Source organism: Phanerochaete carnosa, assembly GCF_000300595.1.
Source record: "Phanerochaete carnosa HHB-10118-sp unplaced genomic scaffold PHACAscaffold_4, whole genome shotgun sequence".
NCBI classification, from domain to species: Eukaryota; Fungi; Basidiomycota; class Agaricomycetes; order Polyporales; family Phanerochaetaceae; genus Phanerochaete; species Phanerochaete carnosa.
Window position 1 is genome coordinate 2,120,655 of NW_006767631.1, and position 12,147 is coordinate 2,132,801.

At 56.8% G+C, this 12,147-nt stretch overlaps 3 protein-coding genes and 1 non-coding gene across 4 annotated transcripts; 2 read left to right on the forward strand and 2 right to left on the reverse strand.

Moving 5' to 3' along the window:
• The first annotated feature begins 1,530 nt into the window (after positions 1–1,530).
• Positions 1,531–1,614, forward strand: PHACADRAFT_t50. The gene has a single exon. It is a non-coding gene; the product is annotated as a tRNA-Asp (tRNA).
• A 595-nt stretch (positions 1,615–2,209) lies between these two features.
• On the forward strand, positions 2,210–2,699 carry PHACADRAFT_254224 (uncharacterized protein). The gene has a single exon (XM_007394632.1). It carries the CDS (start codon positions 2,415–2,417, stop codon positions 2,577–2,579), a length of 165 nt encoding a protein of 54 aa, XP_007394694.1. The 5' UTR covers positions 2,210–2,414; the 3' UTR covers positions 2,580–2,699.
• A 1,830-nt stretch (positions 2,700–4,529) lies between these two features.
• Positions 4,530–8,217, reverse strand: PHACADRAFT_118899 (uncharacterized protein). The gene is made up of 10 exons (XM_007394633.1): positions 7,973–8,217; positions 7,685–7,911; positions 7,467–7,604; positions 7,271–7,405; positions 7,095–7,206; positions 6,872–7,032; positions 6,146–6,814; positions 5,536–6,093; positions 5,124–5,466; positions 4,530–5,064 (listed from the first exon to the last, which is right to left on the reverse strand). Exons 1-10 carry the CDS (start codon positions 8,028–8,030, stop codon positions 5,015–5,017), a joined length of 2,451 nt encoding a protein of 816 aa, XP_007394695.1. The 5' UTR covers positions 8,031–8,217; the 3' UTR covers positions 4,530–5,014.
• Positions 8,218–8,228: 11 nt separating this feature from the next.
• PHACADRAFT_254225 (uncharacterized protein) lies at positions 8,229–9,432 on the reverse strand. Its single transcript, XM_007394634.1, has one exon. It carries the CDS (start codon positions 8,750–8,752, stop codon positions 8,234–8,236), a length of 519 nt encoding a protein of 172 aa, XP_007394696.1. The 5' UTR covers positions 8,753–9,432; the 3' UTR covers positions 8,229–8,233.
• Between the last annotated feature and the right edge of the window lie 2,715 nt (positions 9,433–12,147).

Consider the following 12,147-nt stretch of genomic DNA (forward strand, 5'->3'; position numbering starts at 1 on the left):
GGAATATTCCGTAGCAACTCCCGGTGCCTGTTGCGCCGTTCAACACACGCATCGCACATGACGGCCGTGGTCAAAATTGCTGATCGGGCATGCAAGGATCTTGTTACGAAGCAGTCGCACGCCGGTTTGCGCCAGATGCCTGAACTCCCGAGCAGCGACGTTCTCAGGGTCGCGTCAGGGTACCAGGTTCGTGCAATATTGCTATCTGGTGTGTGCCTGCTACGGAAGTGGTAATGTCCGTGTGGTACGGCTGGGAGGATCTCACCTCAGCTGCATCGTGGCCCTCAGCGAGCACGCCGCACCTTGCGTCGCACTGGGTTCCGGCCCTGTCCTGTTTTGATTGCTCAAATGTGCATAGAACGTCGCCTTAACCCATCTGTTACGGGCTGTGCACCAGCCTGGTGCGTGCCGTAACAGTCTCGCAAAGATCGAGCGCGGTCGTAACCGCACATGGTGCGCATCTGTCCCCTCATTTGGCTAGCGATAGAGATCAAGACCTCTGAAGCGGGAGATGCTGGGTAAAACATGCTATCTTAGGCGTTGCCGTGCGCTCTGACGTTAGAGTATAGATCCGCGGCGCGCCCCTGCGGCACCGCGGGCTGATGTAGTATGTTCGTTGAATTTGTCTGCCACAATTTTGCAGCGCCAAAGGTGAGATGGACGGCAGAGTGTCCGCAACGCCGACAGCAGCGGAAGAGTATCCGCCAAAAGCCTTCTCCGAGCGGAACACGGGCCCAAAATGAAAAAAAGGAAATCCACGTAAGACGGAGAAAGCAGTGCTCCCTCGAAGCATCAGCTGAAACTCCTGCGGGTTTTGCTGTTCTCGGCATCAGAAGGACCGTCAACGGGTCGAACTGAGCTCAAGCACCTGCGGCTTCGTGCTCGCGGACGTATTCGAAAAATGTGTTGCCTTGACGGTCCGCAATAGCACGGTAAAATGATGGTGCATGCTCTGTCCGCGGTGAAATCGCGCACGCGAACTGAACGTGTTGCGGAATGCGTGTCGCAGATATCTTGGGCACGCAGCTGTTCGTACCTTGCGATGAAATTGGGGGTATGATTTGGTATCCAACTTACCATGTGAAGCACAGTGACTCGTCGTGTGATCATCGCGAACCATTGATCCAAATGGTTCGAGCTGCGTGGACAAAACACGCCTGCGTGCTGAGCCGAACCAGTTGAACCGGACGGTTCAGTGGCGGTCTGTTCGCGCAGTTCGAGAACTGTTCTACCACACCTGGCGCTCTTACGTTCTCTGGGCGTTTCGTAACACTCGGATTAATGCCGTTGCAGATGATGGCGCAGCCCTGCCGGGACTTCTGGTACCTCCAAGTTAACGCCTGCGAATGTATCGCCGTTCGTTATTTCCTAAAGAGAGTAGATGCCGTGAGTGCAGGATTGCTTACTGGCGGACAAGCTCACCGGGATGGTCCGAAAGCGGGGTACTCAACGCCACAAGGATGTCCGTTCCCATAACGGCGTTCAAAGGCGGCCTAGATGTGATGGTATTCATGTAGAGCTTATCATTTATCCCTGGTAGTATATCGGTTAGTACACGCGCTTGTCATCATGAAGGGTGCGCGCGAAAGCGGGGTTCGACTCCCCGCCAGGGAGTTTGACGGTAGGCAGGAAGGGAAGATAAAAGACGAGGCGCCCCCATAGGTCGAATGCGCCCACGTGTCCTATGCTTCTTTTCTAATCTCTTCCCTTCCGCATAAGGCTCCAACTGTTTAGTTTACGTGTAAACTTTTTTTGTAAACACACAGTAAACGGTTGTAAATGTTTATAAACAGTTTATAAACAGTAAACAAACAGTTATTACAGGGATCTAACCCACTCTAGTGGATTGTGCCAGATTAGCCTCTGAGAAACCTGTGTGAGCCTACTGCTCTACTTGAGCCTGAAAAGAGAGGTACAAATGTCAGTACTTGAGCAACGCAAGGTGCTTGCTTGAGGCGCGAGAGAAAAGCGAGGCCGCAGCTTCTTACTTACGATATTGATGTCCCAAACACTAGGCCCAACTCAAACGTGTATAGATAGTGCACCTACTCATGCGTACAGGGAAGGAGCAATGCGTGCATCACATCCCGAGCACGGACCGGCCATCAGGCAGCATCTGAACACTCCGTACCTCAAGCATCGTGCTATGGTCATCCCTATGGCCCGCTGGTGTCCCCTACACATAGTACGCAGATTGCGGGCACACGAATAGTCTCGATCGGCCAGTGGAGGTTGCGGGAGGACAAACACTGGCAATCACAAGCTGTGGGAGTGGTATTGCCAGGCAGCACTGTACTGCAAGGGTAAGACCTACAAAGGTATCTGTGGGGCTTGTAAGAAGCTTGCGGTTCCGCCTTTAGAAGGTTGGCATGTCCTATCATTGACCTCATCATTGAGAAGTGGGCCAATAACCTATGCAAGTGTTAGCCTGGCACTTCGGGGGTGACACAACATACTCTCGCGCTAGGACTTCGAGAGCTGGCCTAAAGAAGACTGCCACATGGGTGCGGACCTCTGATAGCCCTTTTTTAGAGTCAATTTGCCTTGGTATCATATGTGGTACTGTCATTGCTCAATGAGGTTGAACTAATATTAATATTGTTCCTCTTGAATGAAGTATGGGCTCACAACATTCCCGCATACCGCACTCTTGCAGGCAGGCTGCCAGTGCCCACAGTAGACTATATGTAGAGGAGCAGTCAATAAATACACATTATGTTATATTTATAATGCTCGCCTTCAGACTGTGCTCAATACAAGTTAGGATCATGACTACCATTACTCCCAGTAAGTCTCAGGGCATAGGCGCTTGATACAGTGCACCGGGCTTGGGGGTTCAAAGAGGCCGCCCGAGGACGATGCACAGGCGGTGCGATGCACTCTTCAGCCCAATAAAGGTCAAGTCTGTTAGCAAGACTATGAATGTACAACACTAAGACCTTTTACAAACAACAAGAGGAAACTGTATGTTTACTGTGTATAAACGTTTACACCAAGTTTATATGACTTCATTTACACACACGGAAACAGTAAACAGTAATAAACGTTTATACACAGTAAACAAACAAAACAGTTGGAGCCTTACTTCCGCACTGTCAAGCTTTTCGCAAAAGGCTGTAAACTTTAGACAACAGGGATAATAGAACAAAAATGAAACAAGAAAAAAAATGCACTCCGATCATACAGTACTGTTTGCAAGGCGCCGTGGACTTCAAGCTTTTGAACAAAGCGCAGCAGGATTGAAATTGGATAATCATTCACGGCCAGATAAGTGCCACGGTGGAGAAGCTTGATACAGTGAACGTGGACGCGCAAAAATGGACTTCAGGCCTTTTAGTAGAAGCGGCCTGAGATCGCGAGCAAGCGTTATACATCATCGCACGCGGCGTGCAGAGGCTCACCATCGGATCTTAGTCATTCTGCGCGTGCAGCAAGAGCACTTGAGAGAAGAGAACGCCGGCGCACTGCCTTCTCGCCTTCTTGGTACGCTGCCAGACAGCACAAGCGTCATGGCTTGCGCGCAATGAGTGACTGTCAAGAACTGTTGCACGACAACGAGCTTCACTAAGCTATGGTTGTGACACTTCTGTATCTAAGAGCTGCCAACTATCCCGAGGCAGCTGCACAACGGCGCAATGCGACAGTCGGCACGATTATCATCTGAGCAGGGAGTAGTCACTGCAGATGTACCCTAGATGTACACAGTATGATGCGTAGGGAAAAAAGAGTAGGCAGCAGCCGAACCGCGTGGTAGACATGTCTGCCGACGGCCTGCCCATCGATACTGGGCCGCTTACCAGGCCAGCAGCGGCAGCTCCTTGTGGCAAGCACACTGATGTCCATACGCTGGAACCCAACTAAAGGGGGTGGAGGAAGCTCGACGTTCTACAAGAGTAAAGTTAGCCAAAGATCGACCCAGTGACACATGCCAAAAGCTATAAAAAAAAAAACTCTAGTTCTTATTCGCAGCGCATGCATGAAGTTGTAAACGACCAAGGCTGACGCGGCCGGCGCAGGTACTCTCACGGCACTGGGGGAGCCTGATGCTGCCGACGTAACACCGGACGTCTAGGCCATGGCAACGTCGACGTTCTCTTTGCTCCACCGGGCTGGAAGCTCCTACGCCGAAGTTTGCAACATTGACATCTTCGAAAGGAGCTCGACGACCGCGCACAAGAGGGCCGGATCACCTCACGTCGTCATCAACGTCGTCATCAAAGCTGTCATCAGTGACCTCGAAGTACGAATTTTCCCGAGAGGATGACGAGGGGGTCGAGGGAGAAGGTCGGGGGAGAAGGGCGCGCTCAGCGCGTTGCCGGCGCAACTTTACGCAGCGTCTGAGATGAGCGTGGAGCGAGCTCCAGCTTGGCCAGACAGCCAACGTTCGTGCGCGAAAGCATGGAGCTCCCAATACCTATGCTATCATCGAGTGCAGGTTGTCCAGGCCCGGGAGCGGTTATGAACGCATCAGCCCGGCGCAAACGTAGACCGAGACGTACCTGCGACATCTCCTCTCGCGCTCCACACCTCCAACTCGTCTAATCTTAAAACACATGACATAAGCATTCTAACCCTACCGAAGAGCCGGTACACCCAGAGAGCAAACACAAAAAACAGGATAAAACTACACACACGAGATCCTAGCAAAAAGAGAGAGAAAAAAACAGGGAATGCTACATTATCGTGTCATGATATGAAAGGAGGGGACGGGAGACAGTAAATGCGAGCGAGAACCGAATCTGCCCAAGTGCGAGTATAAAGATAAGCTGTGTGGAGGACGAGAGATATGCCCAGGGAGTTCGGGTATCTATCCCAGTGCGTACTACATGAGGAGCTCGTTAAGGTAGTGTATGGTTGGCGTAAGTGACTTGAGAAGGAAGAGATGAGTGGAGGGAAATATACGGGGATGTATTGTAGAGGGATGTATTGTAGGAGGGGTCGAGTCCGTCGGCAGTGCGATCTGTCCGTCTGGGAGGTGTAACGTATCTTGTATATAATCCGAGCGTCGGGAGCTCTACTTCGGCTTCTGCAGAACAGACATGATAGCCTCTATGCCTCGCACACCTACGCACACTCGCGTCAGCACTTCCTCCTCTCGAATATGCCAAGAAAGAATAACTCACCAAGGCTGCCCTTGGGATAGCAAATGTACAGCGGGTCCTGCTCGGTACCAAACTTGCCGCGGAAGTCGCCCTTGTTGGAGAGGTGGAACGTCGAGCTGATGCCGTTGTACGCCTTCTCGAGGGTCTTCATCCGGAACCCGCCCACGTTGTCCACACCCTGCAGCCGGTTCGCGGCACCCGCACCAAACGTCGCGGTCCGTACGCCCGCGTCGCCCAACTTGCGGATCACGTACGCGACGATGTGCTCGATCGCGCCAAGCGGCGCACCCGGATACTCGAGCGCCCACTTGATCTGGAAGCCGTGGACCGGCGCGAGCTGCGCCAGGACGACGAGCGCGCAAATCTGCGGAGAGTGGAAGCGTAGTACGTCAGTGTCGTGCAGGGACGCGAACAAGAGGCGAACAAGACGCACCTTGCCGTCCTTGTCAGTTGCATAGAAGTACTTGCGGTGCTTGACGTCATCGAACGGCCGCACGCCTGTGAGGTGAATCTGCGTCCCCTTGCGGTGGGCCTCCCAGTCCCGACAGCGCTCCTCGATCTGCTTGCGGAGCTCCTCGTCGGGCTCGCCGCTCACATCGTGGATCTTCACGCCCTCGCGCTCCGCACGGTGGATCTTGCGCCGCACCGTCTTGTCGTCAGCCTCGGGGGTTTTTGCCATCGGGTTCACACGCTCCTCAGCGACGGCGACGATCGCGCTCCACCCGAGCTCCTCTGCGAGGTAGCGCTCCGTGCTCTTGTCGACGCAGCACCAGATCGGCTTCAGGTCCATCTGCGGCGAGCGCAGGAACGCGAGGAACGCCTTCACGACACGCGGGATCTGGTTCGGCTCGCACAGCGGCTTTCCGAAGATGACCGCAAAGTGTCCCTGCTGGATGTAGCCAATCGCCGCACCCGTCGCGTCGTCACGCCACACTGTCCACGCCGGGTCGACCCAGGACGTGTTCGTCGCGTCGCCGTATCGCGCAATGAGCTGTATCCAGACACGTCAATGACAATGTCGCAACCAAAACTTGACAACGTACGTTTTCTAGCGGAGGCAGCTCGCCTCGCTTCTGACCAGGCTGGAGCGTCTTGCTCTCGGGACCGTGCAGGATGAGCTTCGCAGCTGCTGCCATGCTCGCCTCCTCGGGGTCCTGGCCGCGCGTGCCAAAGCTGCGCGGGTCACGCGGGAACAGGCTCGCCCACCGGATGTCGCCGAGCTTCAGGAAGAGCATGACGATGCGCTCGAGGCCGACACCGCCTCCGCCGTGTGGCGGGCAGCCCCACCGGAAGCCGTTGACGTACTCCATCATCGTCTCTGGGTCGACCTCTGCCTTGTGCATGCGCTCCTCGAGCATCACCGCGTCGTGTATGCGCTGTCCGCCCGAGAGGATCTCCTCGCCACGCACAAAGATGTCGAACGAGTTCGAAAACTTGGGGTTCTCCGGGTCCGGCATCGTGTAGAACGGACGCACGTCGACCGGGAACTTGTCGAGGATGTAATAGTCGCAGCCGTACTTTTCCTTGACGAGCGCGCCAAGTCTGCGTTCCGCAGCTGTCGAGAGGTCATCTTCGTCCGTGAGTTCAGAACCATCGTCCTCGCGGAAGCCAGCGTCCTTGAGCATCTTGATGCCGTCGCTGAAGCGAATGCGAGGCGTTTCGTCCAAGATAACGAAGTTATCATGTGGGAAAGCGGACTTGACGGTCTCGATCTGTGTGTGAAGCCCGTTACTTTGCCGCTCCGTACTTCGGATAACGCAAAGACGCACCTCGTTCCTAAACCGCTGCTGCAAACCCTTAAAGATATGCTTCAACGTGTCGTCAATGACGTCCAGGACCTCGTGGTAATGGTTCTCGAACGACATCTCGAGGTCCAAGCCTGTGAACTCCGTCAAGTGCCGGTGCGTGTTCGAGTTCTCCGCGCGGAACACTGCGAGGGAGAGGCGCGAGATTAGCGCGAGGAGCCGCTCACGCGTTAAAAACGACACCTACCGGGACCGATCTCGAACACGCGCTCCATGTCGGCCGCGATGCACATCTGCTTTGCAAGCTGCGGGCTCTGCGCAAGAAACGCCGGTCGGCGGAAATAGTCCACCTTGAACACCTGCGGAAAACGAGCCGTCAGTCTCTCAAACAGCCACAAAAAAGGAGGGGGGGGGAGAACGTACGGCTGCGCCGGACTCGGTTCCGCTGCCCTGAAACTTGCTCGACTGGATCTCGACGAATCCGCGCCCGAGTAGCGCCTCGCGCCAGAGCTCGCACACGGCTGCGCGGATGCGGAATATGGCCTGCGACGCGGGCGACTAGAAATTGGCTGTGTCAGCACAAGCGCTCGCCAAGTAATGCAAGCATAATGCAGCTTACGCGGAGATCGAGCACGCGGTTCGCGAAGCGCGTCCGGTCACCGACTCTGTGCTGGCTGCGCTCCTGCACGTCGTGCGGGCGCGAGATGTCGTCGACCTGGAACGGCAGCGGCGTCGACGGTTTGCTGACCACGTGCAGCTGCAGGGTGCAGAAGAAGAAGGAGAAAGGGTCAGTGTGGCGTTCGTTATCGCCCTGCACGGGCTCAGGCGGCGACGCACCTTCTGGACGCGGACCTCGCGCGTGTGCACGCTCGCGCTCTTGACCTCCTCCTGGCCCTCCTCCTTCGGCGGCTCCTGAACGATGCCCTCGACGCGGACAATCGTCTCGCGACTGAGGCCCTCGGCCCAGCGGACCATGCTGGCCGACACAACGTCCGGCGTCTCGGTGAGCACGCCCTGGACGGTGGTCTGCCGGTAGCGGAAGAGGAGGAAGACGATCTTGGAACCTGCGCCGGAATTAGCTCAGTTCTCACCCGGGGCATTGCGCAGGGCCAGCGGCACACTCACCGAGTGGTCGGATGTGGTGCACACGCGCACGGAAGGCAACCCGTGTACCCGGCGCCATGTTCTCAATCTCTCCGAGAGGGGTCAGGGGTAACTGCTCGGAGTGCTCCTCAGTGCCATTCGGGGTACCGTTATTGTTACCGTCCTCTGTACGTCCTTCGGGGTGCGGAAGCGGGAGATAGTGCCGCGACTGCGACCGGTTGAGCGGCAGATCGCCATAGCTCTCCCGTAGGGGGTCCTATGAACGGATTGTGTTAGCTTTTGTCAAGAGAGTGACATGGACTGCCGACGCACGATTTTCCATGCCTCGAGATGCTTTTGCTTGCGAGTCTGAGCGGCGTGCTCATCTTGAACCTCCCTGTCTTCCTGCCTCTGGACCTTCTCCTCGGTCATAGAGAGCTTGTGGTCGGAGCTGGGCCTGACAATCTGATGCGAATGTGCGGTCTCATCGGGGTGTGCGTCTTTGTGAACGAAACCGTTGGTCGCGTGAGCGGAGTTGTAGGAGTGTCGTTTGACAGGGAAGAAGGGCTCGCGATGCTTTGAGTGCGCGCTGTGGGGACGAATGTGAGAGATGAGGGAAGAGACACGATTCGGCTTGCGGCCGCCATCACGCTGAGTGTGGCCGTCGTGTTCTACCGAGGTAGAGGTAGAGTGAGTGGATGAACTCCTGGAAGAGGGGGAGCGCGAACGCTTCGGGGATTCGAGGGATGCATCGTGAGTGGAGGACGTTGGGGAATGACCGGGCGAGGTGACTTTTGCGATAACCTTTTTTATCGCAGACATGACGGGTGGGAGAGGGGCAAGAATCTTGACCTAGCTGTTCTGGAGAGGAATGGCGAGGTCTTGTGGGAGCCGATGTGGGGGTATCTGGAAAGTGGAGGGTGGTGAGCAGTTAGGGTGGTATAAGACGGAGGTGGCGGGAATGAGGGGCCGTTCGGACTGAAACAGGACAAAAATGAGTGGGCGAGAGGATGCGGCGCCTTGAAGTGACTCTGGTTTTGAGGAGGACCAGGGTCGACGTCATCGGGTCATGGATGGAGCATCAGCAAACGCGCTGTCCTTATTCCGCCAAGCCTACTCCTCGCCCGTGCACAGCTCTGGTGATGGTCCTCCTCCGGCTCTGGCTACTCCTCCCAGTCCTTTCATGGCGCCAAATGACAAACAAACCCGCCGTCGATGGCATGCTGACTCACCCACCCACACACACATCCCGCTCGCTGCCATGCGCACCGTCTCCGACCTCCAGTCCGGACCCGACGCACCAACACGTAACCGTCCGTCCGTCCGTCCGTAAACAGCTCCCTCCCACCCCGCCCGGTCCCACGCTTCCCGGCGCCTGCCGCACAACGCAGGGTAGAGAATCTGCATCGTAAGCCACTGGCGAGCACGTCGAGTCCCGCCTTCAGGGGCCAGCGCGCATACTGGAAAGGACACCGCAGACAGAGTACTAGTGGTACAGGAAAGAGTCGTCAACGACAACCTTAAACTGTTTCGTGCTCAGCGCTGATGCCGGAGTGATGCGCACTATGTCCTTCCCGACGTTTTGATGCTCTCGCCCTCCCGACGCCTGTGCCATACCTGCCACAGCATCGGGACGGGTCGTACGTGCCGCCTCCGGCGACACACCGTGAGACAAACGCCACAAAGCTGCCCAACAGATCCTCGCTCGGGCTACCTGCCATCGGGAGGTCAGCTGGTTCCAGATGCTCCACGGCTTCCGCATTCACCATTGTCTTTCTGACTTGACTGTCTCGGTCGCAGCCGACTGCTAGCCTCCTCGCCTCAGCCTCACCCGGGTACCCCTCTCGGCCCAGACGACAATACATGTCAGAAATAGCTCACCGTTTTGTTCGGGACCCGTACCCTCATCTCGCGACATGTACAGAGGCACCGCGCAACCCCAGTGCGATCTACGCCTGCGATGGAAACGCTTCCCTGCGCGACGAGGCTTAATGTCCTATGTTTGAGCTTATCACCAGCAGCCCCCTCCATGCCTCTGCAGTTCTATATGCAGTAGCCAGCCGCGTTATGTCCTCCAGCACCGCCGCCGTGCTATTTGCAGTCTCAGCTGGTCTCTCCGAGTTTCAGGCACTATGGCCTCTCTACCCTCTGTCCACGCTCGAGATCTTCCATTGAATCCTCTGTAACAATGCTTGCTATTGCACCGGAGCCTGTCGCGATCTGTCACGCGCCCCACTTCAATTAACATCCGCGTATCCCTGTGCTGCGATGGAACAGCCGACGTCCGCGCCCAATACAACGAGACCCGCCCGGGATGCGCGTCGCAGGCGAGCGAGCGATCGGTGGGGCCCGACTCCGAAGCGACTGTCTCGGAACTGCCGAAAGCAGGTCGCTAACGGACGTGTGCTCGTTCGCGCAGGCTCGTCACGCCTCGATGCAGGTCAGAACGTCCAGGATGCATACCTCTTCCTCGCGGACGCGCGTCGCGCGGCGATGGCTGCAATATCTGGACTCTAGACTTTCGATGGCCCTGCCGCGCCACCGGGCACGTGCTCGAAGGTAACGCGCGACTAGCCAGGACGCGCGCAAAGCTGTACGCATCCTCCATAATCTCGTCCTTTCTTCCTGATGCACCCTCTTTACGTCCGCATAGAAAGGGAACTATCTCGTGTTGTCGAAACGAGTCGTGCGGCGCGAGCATCAAAGTCGATTTTGCTACAGCGGCGCCACGCGTTCGACCCCACAACATCGAACGGCAACGCCACAACATACGCGACGTACAATCAAGCAGACCAGTTCGCTTTCGTCCCGCTCGCATCCTGTCATAACGGCAGACTCCCGCGGCACCTCTGGCCATGGGGATATCGCCTGTCAAAAGCTGGCTAGCCTTCCGAGATCAATGTTGTCCCGTACCGTCGATTACCTCGGTCCTCCGGCTGACACAGTCGGGCAGATGCCATTGGGCAAGCGTCGTCTAAAGCACGACCTCGCAGCTTCTCCCGGGTGCCAGTACTAGTCCGAGTCGGTTTGATTCTTTCTTCCGTTCTGGCATCTCACGCTTCGCAGCCTCGATGTTCTTCCTCGCGGGACGTCTTCGACAGTCTCGGACGGGTAACGTTCAGCGTGACCGCCGGCTTCTCACCTCTCTGGTAAGCATCGTTCGCGTTCGCGGCTGTCGACCACGCTAACCCGGACAGGCCTAGGCCAGTACTACCTCGTCCTCTGACTCCGTTTCGTTCGCAGCTCAGGACTCTTCGCTCTCCCAGCACGCCACCATCAAAACGCGTCCCAGACTTGTCGCGGCCCCAAAAGCAAGACCATTCCTGCAGACAGCCTGCCGAGATCTCTCTGAGGCAACTTGCATCTTTCTTGACCTTGTCGGCCTTTCGTCCAGTCCCACAGGCTTCATCGCCGGCCTTTTGTCCTCTACCGAGTACAATGTCGTGCTGCGCGTACGCGACTGCGGATTCGCAGCCCGCAGACTTGCATGCCGACACTGTTCGCCAACGATTCGGACTCTCACGCTGCGCAGCTTTCGACAACGTTCTTCTCCAGCTGTGGGGCGTTGCCAACCGTCCCCAAGCCAGTATAGTCGTTCCCAGCAGGGGCCATCAAAGCGATATTGCTCTGGCAGGGCTGACGCTCCAACGAAAACCCCGGGATCCACCACGCCCAATTGCCTTTCCACACTCGACTCCAGCAGCGTTCACTTTGTGCCGTTTTCAATGGCGCCGGCTAACAACCAGTCGCTGGGTCCTGTCTCGTTTGTTGCCAGGACCCTTCCACTCCTACAGCACACCGCCATCGAGGGGCTGCCAGTGCGGCGGCCCGCAGGCGAAACCGGGCTCGCACAGCCTACCGATGACTTCCCGACACTCGTAAGAACGGTCTCTGCAGCTGACTCCCTGGCTGTTCAGCCGTTTCGGGGATCTCACAGGCTGAGACTTTGTCCTCCCGTCGACGCCGGCTACGCCGTGCTGCCCAGATACGATCAAAGTGACTTTCGCGTCTGGCTTCGATGCAGGCCTCCGCCTCTTGTTTGCCGTCCGAACGAGCACGGACACGGACCTCCCGGCGACTAAGAAGTCCGAAGGTTGTAGGATGAGTAGGATCCGGGAGCTGTGCGCCGCGGAACGAACCGTACCGCGGGGACGTTCATGTCCGATAACGTGTTCTGCCTGTACTGGCAGGTCTGGCTTTTGCTATTCCTGCTGAGT